We start from the raw sequence: 12,610 nt of genomic DNA on the forward strand, positions 1-12,610 counted from the left end.
TGATAGTCATCTGTGGATCACACAAATGTGTGTTTTCCAATCCTTGCCCACAAGTGCTGCAGAAGTGTATATCAATTTATATATCTATTTATTTAATTTTGGTCCTGTGACATCTTGTACAGATCTAGGACAGGTCAATAAATAATACAGAAAGTTAAAAATAACACACACACACACACACACACACACACACACACACACACACACACACACACACACACACACATGCTGTGGACTACAAATATCTACATTAATACAATGTTACATGTACAACTAGTACACTTTAATGAACAAATAATTGACAAAAAATTGTTTATTAATTTAACATTATAAAATTTTGTTTCATTCTGAGAGGTATTCATTTACAGAGTTGAAACTGTGATCCATCAGAAACGATTTCAGCTTTTTTTGAACAAGCTGTCTTGCTTTACCAACTTGATGTTGTTAGGAAGGTGGTTATACAATTGTGTGCCTCTATGAAGGACACTCTCCTGGTATGCTGATATTCTGTCATATGAGACATGAATGTTATTGCCATTTCTTGTTGTGTAATTGTGCACAGAGCAGTTCAGCTGATAAGCATTGGAGGTTCTTAAATATTGTCTTACAAGGACTATTGTTTCAAATATGTACAGGCATGGAAGGTTCAGTATCTTTAGAGTAGGAACAAGAGAGTGACATGAACCTTGTCTCTTTATGTTGCAGATGATTCTGATAGCTCGTTTCTAAGTTTTGAAAACAAATTGACTAGATGGTGCATTCTTCCAAAATATTATTCCATATTGGCTTGCTGACTGGAAATGTGCATGATATGTGTGTATTACTATTTCTCTATTACATCTTGTGCTTAGTATCTGTAGCATGTAACAGATTGATGATATCTTGGTTGTAAGAGCTTTAATGTGTGCATTCCACTTGAGATCACTCTGCAGATATATTCCTAGGAAACTTAACATCATCAATTAATTTTACAATTTTGTTGTTTATATTCAATGCATGTTCCTTTTGTTGTTTATAGTGTTTATACTGTGACCAGTGAGTTAAAGAGACAAAAAAGCAATGTAGATAGCACTTGTGATGTTCATGATTGTTCAGTCTGAAAGTTTCATGTGATTGCCTGAAGCCTAAGCTGATCAGTCCATGTAGGTCTTTTTTCGTATTGCCTTGATTTGGTTTGTGATCTTTGACAATTAAGATAGTACTCATGTTCAAATGTAATCAAGCAAACCATAAATAGTAGGCATCTAGTAGCCTGTATTGGGAAGCAGCAGCTTTTTGTATGTAATGTCTGCTGAAATTATTACCTATCCAAGTTAATAATGGAAAATTGTTAATATCAAACAATGGAAAATCCAGGATGGAATGTAACAATATTATTCACTCTCTATTGAGATACGGCATCACATTCTGGGGAAATTCTCCTCATAGCATAACAACATTCCGGAAACAAAAAAAAAAATGTTGTGAGGATAATGAAAAATCTAACAGCTGAAAATCATGCAAACTATTCTTTAAAGAACTGGGGACTCTACCCCTACCATGTATCTATATACTTGAAGTTGTCATGTACCTACAAAGAAGCATGCTAAAAAATGTAAATGTATTTATTCAAAATAAATCTGTACATGAACACCATACAAGGGCAAATAGTGACATGCACAGACATCACTGATAAACCACACTGTGCAAGAAAGGTGTATACCACTCAGGTTCACATTTGTTTAATAAGCTACCAAGTAACTTAAAGGCCATAAACAAAATCCACAGTTTTAAAAAATCTGTAACTTCATATCTCCTGGAAAACTGTTTTTACTCAGTAACACAGTATCTTGAAATGTAAGTAAATTTCTGTTGTAACAATAAAAAAATTTAATGTATACAATCAATGTAACAGTATATTAATGTAATGTCATTTTGTCCAACATCTAGGATATAGTATATGTACCTCAAAGATTCAGGACATAAATAAATAAATGAAAAGGAAATTTGCTACTCACCATATACTGGAGACGCTGAGCCGCAGGTAGACACAACAAAATGACGCTCACAATTAAAGCTTTCAGCCATTAAGTCATTTGTTGTCAACAATACACACACACACACACACACACACACACACACACACAAGTACACACGTGCGCGCGCGCAAATGCAAGTCGCACGTATGACTGCAGTGTCAAGCAACTGAAGCCAGTGGTGGTTTGGTGATGAAGGCCTTAATGGCTGAAAGCTTTAATTGCTCTTTTTGTTGTGTCTATCTGTGACTCAGAATCTCTGCTATATGGTGAGTAGCAACTTTCCTTCTCATAAAATTGTTAATACAGCTTACATACTTAATTTCTTATAGGTATTTCTCTCTATTGATATACGCCTCTACTACTTTTTCTTTCTGGTTTCCTAACTGTCCTCCTTCATAGTAAGTTCTGTAGAATGTGATGTATATGAGTGAATGGTAAATGAGGTAACTGTTGCAGGTGCCAGTGGCCACCACCAACTGGGCTCCTGTCAAGCTGGATTCAGTGCCTGCCTCTCCAAGGTATTATGACTTGCCACTTCTTGTCATTGTTTAACATGTCTGTACTGATGCAGCTCTAAGTCAAATTGGAAACACATATTTTTCCCATGGATACATAGTAAATAGATTGTTAAGGAAGTGGAACAGGCCATTAAAGAAATACATATTCACAAAAAGAGAGAAGCTAATGTTCCTTTCACAGATCGTAAGTGGAATGGCCTTCAGTGACCTAGAATAAGTTAAAAAAAATTATATAATATTTAAAAGTTAATACCAGATTTGTCACAAACATTTATATGTGCTTATATTGAATTTTTAGACCATTGTAGCCATCTGTCATCAAGCTGAAATCAGTTACAGTCCAAATTACTCATTCATCAGTAATTTAGTTGATGAATATGATTATCTTTGTAAGATGGTAACTAAGTGCTTACAGTTTACAAATCAATGGTACACTCTATGTTATCATTCATCTTGCTCCAGTTTCACTAAACGATGCTATTCTCATTGCACACACAAAATATATTTACTGCTTGCATGTGATTTTCTTATTTTCCCTTTAAATGTATCCATCCTATCTTACCAATAATTGATTTACTTAACACAGCTAATCTTATACCATGGAGTCTCTCCTGTTTCTTTGTCTTAGTTAAGACTGCAATCACAGTAAAAATCTATCATCATTAAAATCATTATTGTCTTCCTTTCTCAAGGTAAATTTATATCTTCGCCATTTCAAAGTTTAAAACACTAAAACAATGTTATTACTACTGACGTTTTTATTAAAATCCTTAACATTCTACTACAAAATCCTTAACATTCTACTGCAGCATTTAATATCTCACCAGACTTACTTTAATGCAAATCAAAAAAATTATGAAAAGAATTGAAGCAAATTACAATTCAGTAATCAGTTGAGTTTTAGATTTTCCAATTTAAAGTCAATATCCTGTGAAATTATAGTCTTTATTTTCCGACATATAGTATATGGGTTTGGTTATTCCAAGACATAACATTCCTCAAAACTAGAAAATCATCTTCAGTAAGTATATGTCAAGAAACAGAAACATTGAGATGTTACCCATTGTTTCCTATTCAGTCATTCACTGTGTTCCATTGGTCACATCAAGATGAGAATAATCATCAGGAATTTGGAACCAGTCAAGATATACATTAACAAAAGCCAAGGAAATCATAGAAACTTAGTCTGTACATTGTACCGACAATAAGCTTTCACAATACTGCTTAATACTATAAATTTAATCTCGTAAACTAGACAGAAAGCTGCCTATTTGAGAAAAAGCTGGTGCCTCCTCAATTTCATTATATAGCTGTTGCTCATCTGTTAGTAGTTTAATATTTACTTCATAGCAATAATATTTTGTGATCAAAATGTTTACCTATATCTGCAAATAATGATTTCTATTTATAGTACATTACTACTTGTCATGCAAGGCCACAGTAATACTGCTATTTGCTATGTTGCTTTTGAATCCCTGAATCTAAATATTCAAATAATTTGTAGAAAGGAGTGGCTAATGAAGAATGTTTCTCATTTTCTTTTGAATAGGTTCAGTTTCCAAACTTCTTGCTTTTTTATGGTAGCTGGGAGCTTTGGAATACATGTAACTCCATTCTGCACCCTGATAGGGAGGCAAAGTCTACATGAAAAAACAATGTTTTTTGTCTTATATTGTGGCTGTGTGAACCATAGTTTGACTGAAAATGATTTGTGTTATCAGCAACAAAAACATTTAAGGAGTAAATGTTAAGGGAAGTGAGTGTAAAAATTGAAAGCTCCTTAAAAAGCCTTATGCATGATGAATGGTTACGGTATCTTATTACTCACTTTTTCTGAATGAACGCTTAACTGGTATTTATTTTATGCTTAATGCCCCAGAGGATAATTCCAAGTGGTTACAAAATTCAAAATAAGTCAACATCCCTATTTTTCTGTCAATGTGATGAGAGATGCTTTATCTATATGTTTATCAGTGTGCTAATTCCTTGTCCTTGTTGTATCCAAACCAAGGACACCCATTGTTATCCAACTAAACTCGTCGGAATTTTACACAGTGTGTTTCATTTAGTACATGAACGATAATGTCTACCTCTGGTTCTAACAGGTCATTGTTGCTGATTTGAAACTATGTAATATAAGTCTTTGTGAGAGTAAGACTGTTAGCTGTGAACCACTAGACCACTTGTAGGTATTTTCAGCTATCATATGAGAAATGTCTGCTAAGATTAAGTTGGAACTATTGTTTAGTATACTCGAGTTATCAGCAAACACTACAGCTTTTGAACTGCCCCATTAGTCACTGGAAGATCATTTATCAATGTTAGAAACAAGAATGGGCTCAGTACTGATCCTTAAGGCACTTCAGATGTTTGTTGCCCTATTCTGAGGTTAGTTTCTTCGTGCCCTTGACACAGTCTGCTAATAAGATCCTCTGTTGCTATTATGAAGGTAAAGCTCCATCCCTGAAAGAAAGATGTCATTAACGCCATGACACTTTAGTTTACCAAACAGAATTTTGTAATACACACAATCAAAGGCTTCAACAATGTCGCACATTATACCAACAGGGTAATTTTTTCTTGTTCAGCTGAGTTGCACTTTTTGTGAGGTCTCACTCTAGAGAAAACCTTGCAAAAGCCAAACTGAGAATCAGTTAACAAGTTCTGCTCAGTTAAATGAGTAGCTATTCTGTCATAAGCCACTTTTTCAAACAATTTCGAAAAGATTGGAAAGAATGATATAGGTCTACAATTAGGGGTTGTTTGCTTATCACCAATTTTGTGGTTGAGTGTTACAACAGTGTTTTTAAGTCTTCTGAGCGATTCATTGATTCTTTAGAAAGATAGGTTAAGAGTAATTGTCCAAGATCCACTCTAATTCCTTGTCCTTGTTGTATCTAAACCAAGGGTGCCCATACCCGGAGGATCCATGGCACCCCCTATCTCTCAGGGAAGGGGAAAAGTATAGTGTAATCAGGTGTTTTTCTATCAAGAAAATGACTTCAAACTCGGTATTGGACAAGTTTTTAGCAGGATCAGAACTGAAACTTTTTTATGGCTCCTTGCAAGTCACCTTTCACCTTCCAAAATATTGAAAGTACTTCATACTCTCTACCCCTGAATTGCATGGAAAGCTTTGACGAAAGTTTTTCCAAGAATGAAAATGGCAGTATCATCATTATGATGTTTTTATACTGAAAATATCATGCTGTCAATTATAATCTTAAGGGTTTGGAAACATTAATATAATAGATTTCATTCACAAAAAGACAAGTTGGTAATCCTAATTGACCTCATTTATAAATATATTTTGTGCTAGATACCTTTAAATTAGTACTGTAGTTTTCAACATTTACAGGAAGGAGACCGCTTGTTCATGGGAGCACCAGGAAGCTGGTACTGGCAAGGTGAGTTTTAAAATTCATTGCTCACTGCATACCTCATACAAGATAATGAGAGACTTGAGTACTCCTATGACTCATCAGATTTATTCAGCCCCTTTTTCCTTTTTTAACTAGTGAGTAATGCGGAACACTTACTCATCACCTTGTAGACTAATCACATATGCTCATAAGTGCACTGAGCAATAATCTGCAAATAGTGTACATAGATCTGTATTTATAGAATTATACTAAAGAGAGTGTGGTGAAAATGGATAATATTCTGAACATAGCAATAAACTGGCTTTAACACTCATCATTTCTATCCAAATAAAAGTACTGAAACAGCAATTAGCATGATAAAGTGGTTGGCACTTGGATGGGTGATCATCCAGGCCGCTATGCACTGTTGCCATTTTTCTGGTTGCACTCAGCCTCGTGATGCCAATTGACGATCTACTCGACTGAATAGTAGTGGCTTCGGCCAAGAATACCATCAGCGGTGTACTGACCCACGTTCCTCCTATCCGCATCCTCCACTGAGGATGACATGGCGGTTGGATGGTCCCGGTAGGCCACTCGTGGCCTGAAGGACGGAGTGATCCTTTTTTTTTTGGTGTGTTATGTACATCATGACTGATTTAATCTGTGGTTTATTTAACTATTTTAACATAGTATAATACGTAACTGTAATACAATAATGAGTTCAGAGGTAATATCATGTTTTCTTAATGAACATTGTTAAACAAAGCAATATCTGTGACTAGTATAGCAAGTAAAAGTCAAAGCAGGTCCCACACTCATCATGTGAGCACTGAAAATAATGCAGCAATCCCATAATTCATTCCGGCCCTGGTCCTATGGGAGATGATTTGATATTAAGCTTGCCTTTTTAATACTGAATGAAAGGAAAGGGGGAGGTGAAACACTCTTGAATAATACCATGAGTACTGATATTCAACAGACAAATCACCATCCCACAGCATCATACTCTTCCACGAAAAACTGTGGAGGTGTTTGGGCTTTAACACAGAATACCAGCTTTAAAACATTAGTTCCTCTCCTCTCACCAGTCAAGTACCACTGGTAAGAGGAGAGGAGAGGAATGGAGCGGAACATATCTTCAGTCACCAGGATTACACTTGACTACTTACTGAATGTAACAGCACTGCCATGTTTAGTAAATATGTTTAGGGAGGTGGATGTTATAACTAGGCAATGAGGAGGGCTATGCGAGAGGCGTTCAATGAATTCGGAAGTAAAGTTCTATGTACTGACTTGGCAGAAAATTCTAAGAAATTTTGGTCTTATGTCAAAGCGGTAGGTGGCTCAAAACAAAATGTCCAGACACACTGTGACCAAAATGGTACAGAAACAGAGGATGACAGACTAAAGGTCGAAATACTAAATATATTTTTCCAAAGTTATTTCACAGAGGAAGACTGCACTGTACTTTGTTCTCTAGATTATCACACAGATGATAAAATGGTTGATATTGAAATAGATGACAGAGCGATAGAAAAACATTTAAAATTGCTCAAAAGAGGAAAGGCCACTGGACCTGATGGGATACCAGTTCGATTTTACGCAGAGTACGTGAAGGAACTTACCCCCCTTCTTGCAGCGGTGTACTGTAGGTCTCTAGAAGAACGTAGCATTCCAAATGTTTGCAAAAGGGCACAGGTCATCCCCGGTTTCAAGAAGGGACATTGAACAGATGTGCAGAACTATAGACCTATATCTCTAACGTCGATCAGTTGTAGAATTTTGGAACACATACTATGTTTGAGTATAATGACTATTCTGGAGACTAGAAATCTACTCTGTAGGAATCAGCATGGGTTTCAAAAAAGATGGTCGTGTGAAACGCAGCTCGTGCTATTCGTCCACGAGACTCATAGAGCTATAGACACGGGGTCCTAGGTAGATGCCGCGTTTTTTGACTTCCGCAAGGCATTCAATACAGTTTCCCACAGTTGTTTAATGAACAAAGTAAGAGCATATGGACTATCAGACCAATTGTGTGATTGGATTGAAGAGTCCCTAGGTAACAGAACGCAGCATGTCATTCTCAATGGAGAGAAGTCTTCCGAAGTAAGAGTGATTTCAGGTGTGCCGCAGGGAAGTGTCGTAGGACCGTTGCTATTCACAATATACATAAATGATCTTGTGGATAACATCGGAAGTTCACTGAGGCTTTTTGCGGATGATGCTATAGTATATCAAGAGGTTGTAATAATGGAAAATTGTACTGAAATGCAGGAGGATCTGCAATGAATTGATGCATGGTGCAGGGAATGGCAATTGAATCTCAATGTAGACAAATGTAATGTGCTGTGAATACATAGAAAGAAAGCTCCTTTATCATTTAGCTACAATATAGCAGATCAGCAACTGGAAGCACTTGATTCCATAAATTATCTGGAGTAAAATGGAATAATCATATAAAGCTGATCATCGGTAAAGCAGATGCCAGACTGAGATTCATTGGAAGAATCCTAAGGAAATACAATCTGAAGACAAAGGAAGTAGGTTAAAGTACACTTGTTTGCCCACTGCTTGAATGTTGCTCACCAGTGTGGGATCTGTACCAGATAGGGTTGATAGAAGAGAGAGAGAGAAGACCCAATGGAGAGCAGCACACTTCATTACAGGATCGTTTGGTAATCGCGAGAGTGGTACGGAGATGATAGATAAACTCCAGTGGAAGTCTCTGCAGGAGAGACACTCAGTAGCTTGGTACGGGTTTTTGTTGAAGTTTCAAGAACGTACCTTCACATACCTTCACCGAGGAGTCAAGCAGTATATTGCTCCCTCCTACATATATCTTGCGAAAAGACAATGAGGATAAATCAGAGAGATTAGAGCCCACACAGAGGCATATCAATAATCTTTTTTTCCATGAACAATATGAGACTAGAATAGAAGGGAGAACCGATAGAGGTACTCAAAGTACCCTCCGCCACATGCCGTCGGGTGGCTTGCGGAGTAGACTACATTCAGGGAACTTCTTGCTGATTACAGTTTTAACTACACTGTGGCTTAATATTAAATTACTTTTGTCCCTTTTGCTATAGACTGAAACATTGTAAATATGATGACACAATTACTGATTGATAACAGCTATGTCCAGTTTTATGTATGTATTTCAAGTTAATCTGCATGATACATTTAAAGCCAAACATTATCCCATTCCATATATTGACAGAGAACAAGTAAAGAAAGAATTGCAAGCTATGAAACTAAAACAGTTTTTATCATTTGTTAATTTGTCCTGGATGCTCATTCAGCATGGCTGATTTCATCTCAGCCTTAGACTAACTATTTACATGTAAATGAACCTTACTTGGGAAACAATAAACAAAAATATGGAAAGGCAATTTCTCAGTTTTAGTGCATAGTACATAAAAACACCTAACAGGGCATAGATGTTGCTGGTTACAGCTCTCCTTCTATAGTAAGTACACACTCTCACACACGTAACCACACTGATAGACACATCTAACCATGGATCATAGATGGGGCATGAGTTAATTGTTGCCATGTGGGTGATGGTGCATGCACTTGGGCATCTGTTTGGCTGTGTTTGTATGTGTATGTACATAATAAAAAGAATGACAATGCAACAGCTAATAACATCTCTGTGTTGTGAAGTGTGTCCATGTACCATATGTAAATCAGTTAAAAGTGAGTGGTTAGCTTCCTCATTTCTGTTTGCTGTTCCTACCCTTGAGTTCCTTTAGATCTGTATTTTCACTTCATAAATTTCTTTAAGATGTATGGTGAGGAACTATTCCAGTAAATATTGTTTGGTTATCTTTTAAAAAAAGAAGTTGTAAGAAGAATTAATGTAAAGATTCTGTGACAGTGAAAAGCAGTGTTACTCTCTAAATTTGTGTTCTATTTGGGGTGTAGGGACCTGTAAACTATTAGTTCATGTCTAAATAAACTGCACAGATTCCTTTTTTTTTTTTTTTTTTTTTTTTTTTTTTTACTAAAGAAGCAACTATATTTCAATGCCAACAGTCACATTCTCCATGACCCATTCACTAAACATAACAAGTGGGAAGTCCTGTGATATCAAATTCAAGATGAAGGATAAGTTTTGCACGATGTGAAACTTTTTGATACACTGTTTTTGTCCTGAAAATTATAGGTTTTCATCAAATCAAAGAGAGGTCCTCGAGCTTTCTCACTTTCATCTCCATACTTACCTCACTTTCAACATTATTCTAGTGTTGGTTTATTAATTTCTTATTTTTATACTAGTCTTTCTGTTTTAGAAAGTATTTCTTTGCTGGATAGTGTATTATTACAGCTGAGTATGTGTTATAGTAGTTTCTTTATGTAGGAGCTAAATTTTTTATGGTTAATTGGATGAGACAGAAATATGGAAGAATGTTTCCTAACAAAGATAGCATATGGTGCAGAGCATATATTACAGGAACCATTCTCTTTTAGGACAGGTGTATTCACAGAGTTTGCATGACAAACCTGACATTTCCAAAACAACTGAAGGACCAGTGATATTGGACAACTCATACCTTGGATACTCAATGGCAGCTGGGGACTTCACTGGAGATGGCAGCAGTGGAACTGCTGTTGGTATGCCTCGAGGAGGTGGACTCTTTGGCAAGGTACTTAACAACTGTGCTTGGAAGATTTCAGTATTGCCTCATATAACAGATTCCAATCTGGCTTGATTCCATGTTTTTATTTATTGCCATATTCCATTTAATCTTTTCTTCATATCCTTTTATCTCATTTTTATTTTTGTTGCCACTGTTATTTGGGAATATATGAGCTGATTTTATTTTAATTGTTTGTGAATCTCTGTTTGTAATGTGTTCAATCTATGTTACACATTCTTATTTAACTGTTTCCTATTGATGTGCTTTCTGATGCAGCATTATGAACTAAATGTGTCAATTTCTCTCTCTCTCTCTCTCTCTCTCTCTCTCTCTCTCTCTCTCTCTCTCTCTCTCTCTCTCACACACACACACACACACACACACACACACACACACACACACACACACACACAATAGAATTTTTAAATGATGAAACACACAGCTCTTTTTTCCAACTGCTATGAGCCTTACATAATAACTTACTAATACGTGGAGTAGCAGACATGGCAAGTCCATGGTTTTTATCTTATTGGAATGACAGGAAGCAAAGTATGTAAGTTCCATGTCGCTGGATATATACCACAGTGGTTAGACCTAGGATTTCCTATGGGGCTGTAGTGTAGTGGAAGGAGGTAGAACAGCGGATTGCTGTTAAAGAGCTTGCTAAGGTGCAGAGATTGGCCTGCTTAGCCGTAACAGGTGGAATTAGCAGCACACCAACCGCTGGAATGGAAGCCATGCTGGATATGCCTCCACTTCACCTTTGGGTTAAGATGGAGGCAGCAGCTGGGGCACACAGATTTAAAAGTGGCGAAAAGTGGGTCTCATTCGGATATTCAGAATCACACACTAACATAGTGAGTGAGGTAAATATAGGTATGGCTGGGGAAATGCCTGCTGACTATATAATAATTCTCAACTGCTTCGACAAGCCTTACAACATAATAATTGAAAGTAGGGAGCAGTGGGAGAAAACAGTTTGACACTGTATGGGGGACATTGTTTGGTTCACCAATGGGTCGATAACAGATCAAGGCATTGGGGCAGGGTTGTATGGGGTTCAGCCAAGAGTGGAAAGCATCATCTCTCTAGGGAAACTGGCCTCTGTATTCCAAGCTGAAATTACTGCTATCATGGCACGTGTAGGTGCTACAATGGCCGTAGCATCTTCATCTGTTCAGACAGCCAGGCATCCCTGAAATTATTGGCAGCCCCTGCAACAAGATCTAAGATTGTTGCAGATTGCCACAGGGCTCTGGTGGAGCTAGGGGGAAGCAATAGCGTGAACCTAGTGTGGGTCCCTGGCCCCTCAGGAATCTGTGGCTAGGATGGGGGCAACAACTCCATTTATTGTACCGGAATCTGTCCTAACAATCAGCAAGGCTATGATTAGATTAGAACTATGGAACTGGCTTAGGAAACATCACGTAGGATATTGGACCAAGGTCCATAAACAAAAACATGCTAAGGTAGTAAAGCCCAAGCCATGTTTTAAAAGAAGCTCTGTCATCCTGGGATTGAACAGGAAAGAGATTAAACTCATGACTGGACTGATGACTGGCAATGGGAACTTCAAAAAACACCTACACACAATGGGTATAACAGAAGAGGACCCTAAATGTAGGGTCTGTGATGAGGGCGAAGAAACTGCATCACACCTAATCTTCAAATGCATGGCACTGGAGAGAGAAAGATACAGAATCTTTGGGACAACTAGACCTGAAGAAATTGTGTCTAACAAAAAACTGGTAGAGGGACTCCTTGCACTATTTAAGGGCACTGGTTGGCTTTGCTAAATATACAGGGAGCTATACCGCACAATAAATCTAGTTTCGGTGTGGGCAGTGGTGGGTCAGACCTAAGCTGTTTTAGCTCTCCTGTTAAAATCAATGAATCAATCAATCAAGTTCCATGTAAAACAAAAACAACAGGCTCACATAATTTGAAACAATCAGACAAAGTGTACCACAAGGTGCTACTGTCTTGTATTTATACATGTTTATAGAGGCCTGCAAGTCATTACACCAAGTTGAAATTTTGCCTACTTCCTTGTAGAGATACCT

General features: G+C 37.1%; 1 protein-coding gene across 1 annotated transcript in view; it reads left to right on the forward strand.

The window, feature by feature from the left end:
* The window catches only part of LOC126356154 (integrin alpha-PS2-like), a 372,087-nt gene that overhangs the window by 291,487 nt on the left and 67,990 nt on the right, over positions 1 to 12,610 (forward strand). Inside the window, exons 5-7 of the mRNA XM_050006898.1 lie at positions 2,475 to 2,536; positions 5,895 to 5,943; positions 10,378 to 10,553. Of these exons, the coding sequence (XP_049862855.1) occupies positions 2,475 to 2,536; positions 5,895 to 5,943; positions 10,378 to 10,553 (287 nt within the window). The remainder of the gene's footprint in view (positions 1 to 2,474; positions 2,537 to 5,894; positions 5,944 to 10,377; positions 10,554 to 12,610) is intronic.

This window comes from Schistocerca gregaria, chromosome 3 (assembly GCF_023897955.1).
Source record: "Schistocerca gregaria isolate iqSchGreg1 chromosome 3, iqSchGreg1.2, whole genome shotgun sequence".
NCBI classification, from domain to species: Eukaryota; Metazoa; Arthropoda; class Insecta; order Orthoptera; family Acrididae; genus Schistocerca; species Schistocerca gregaria.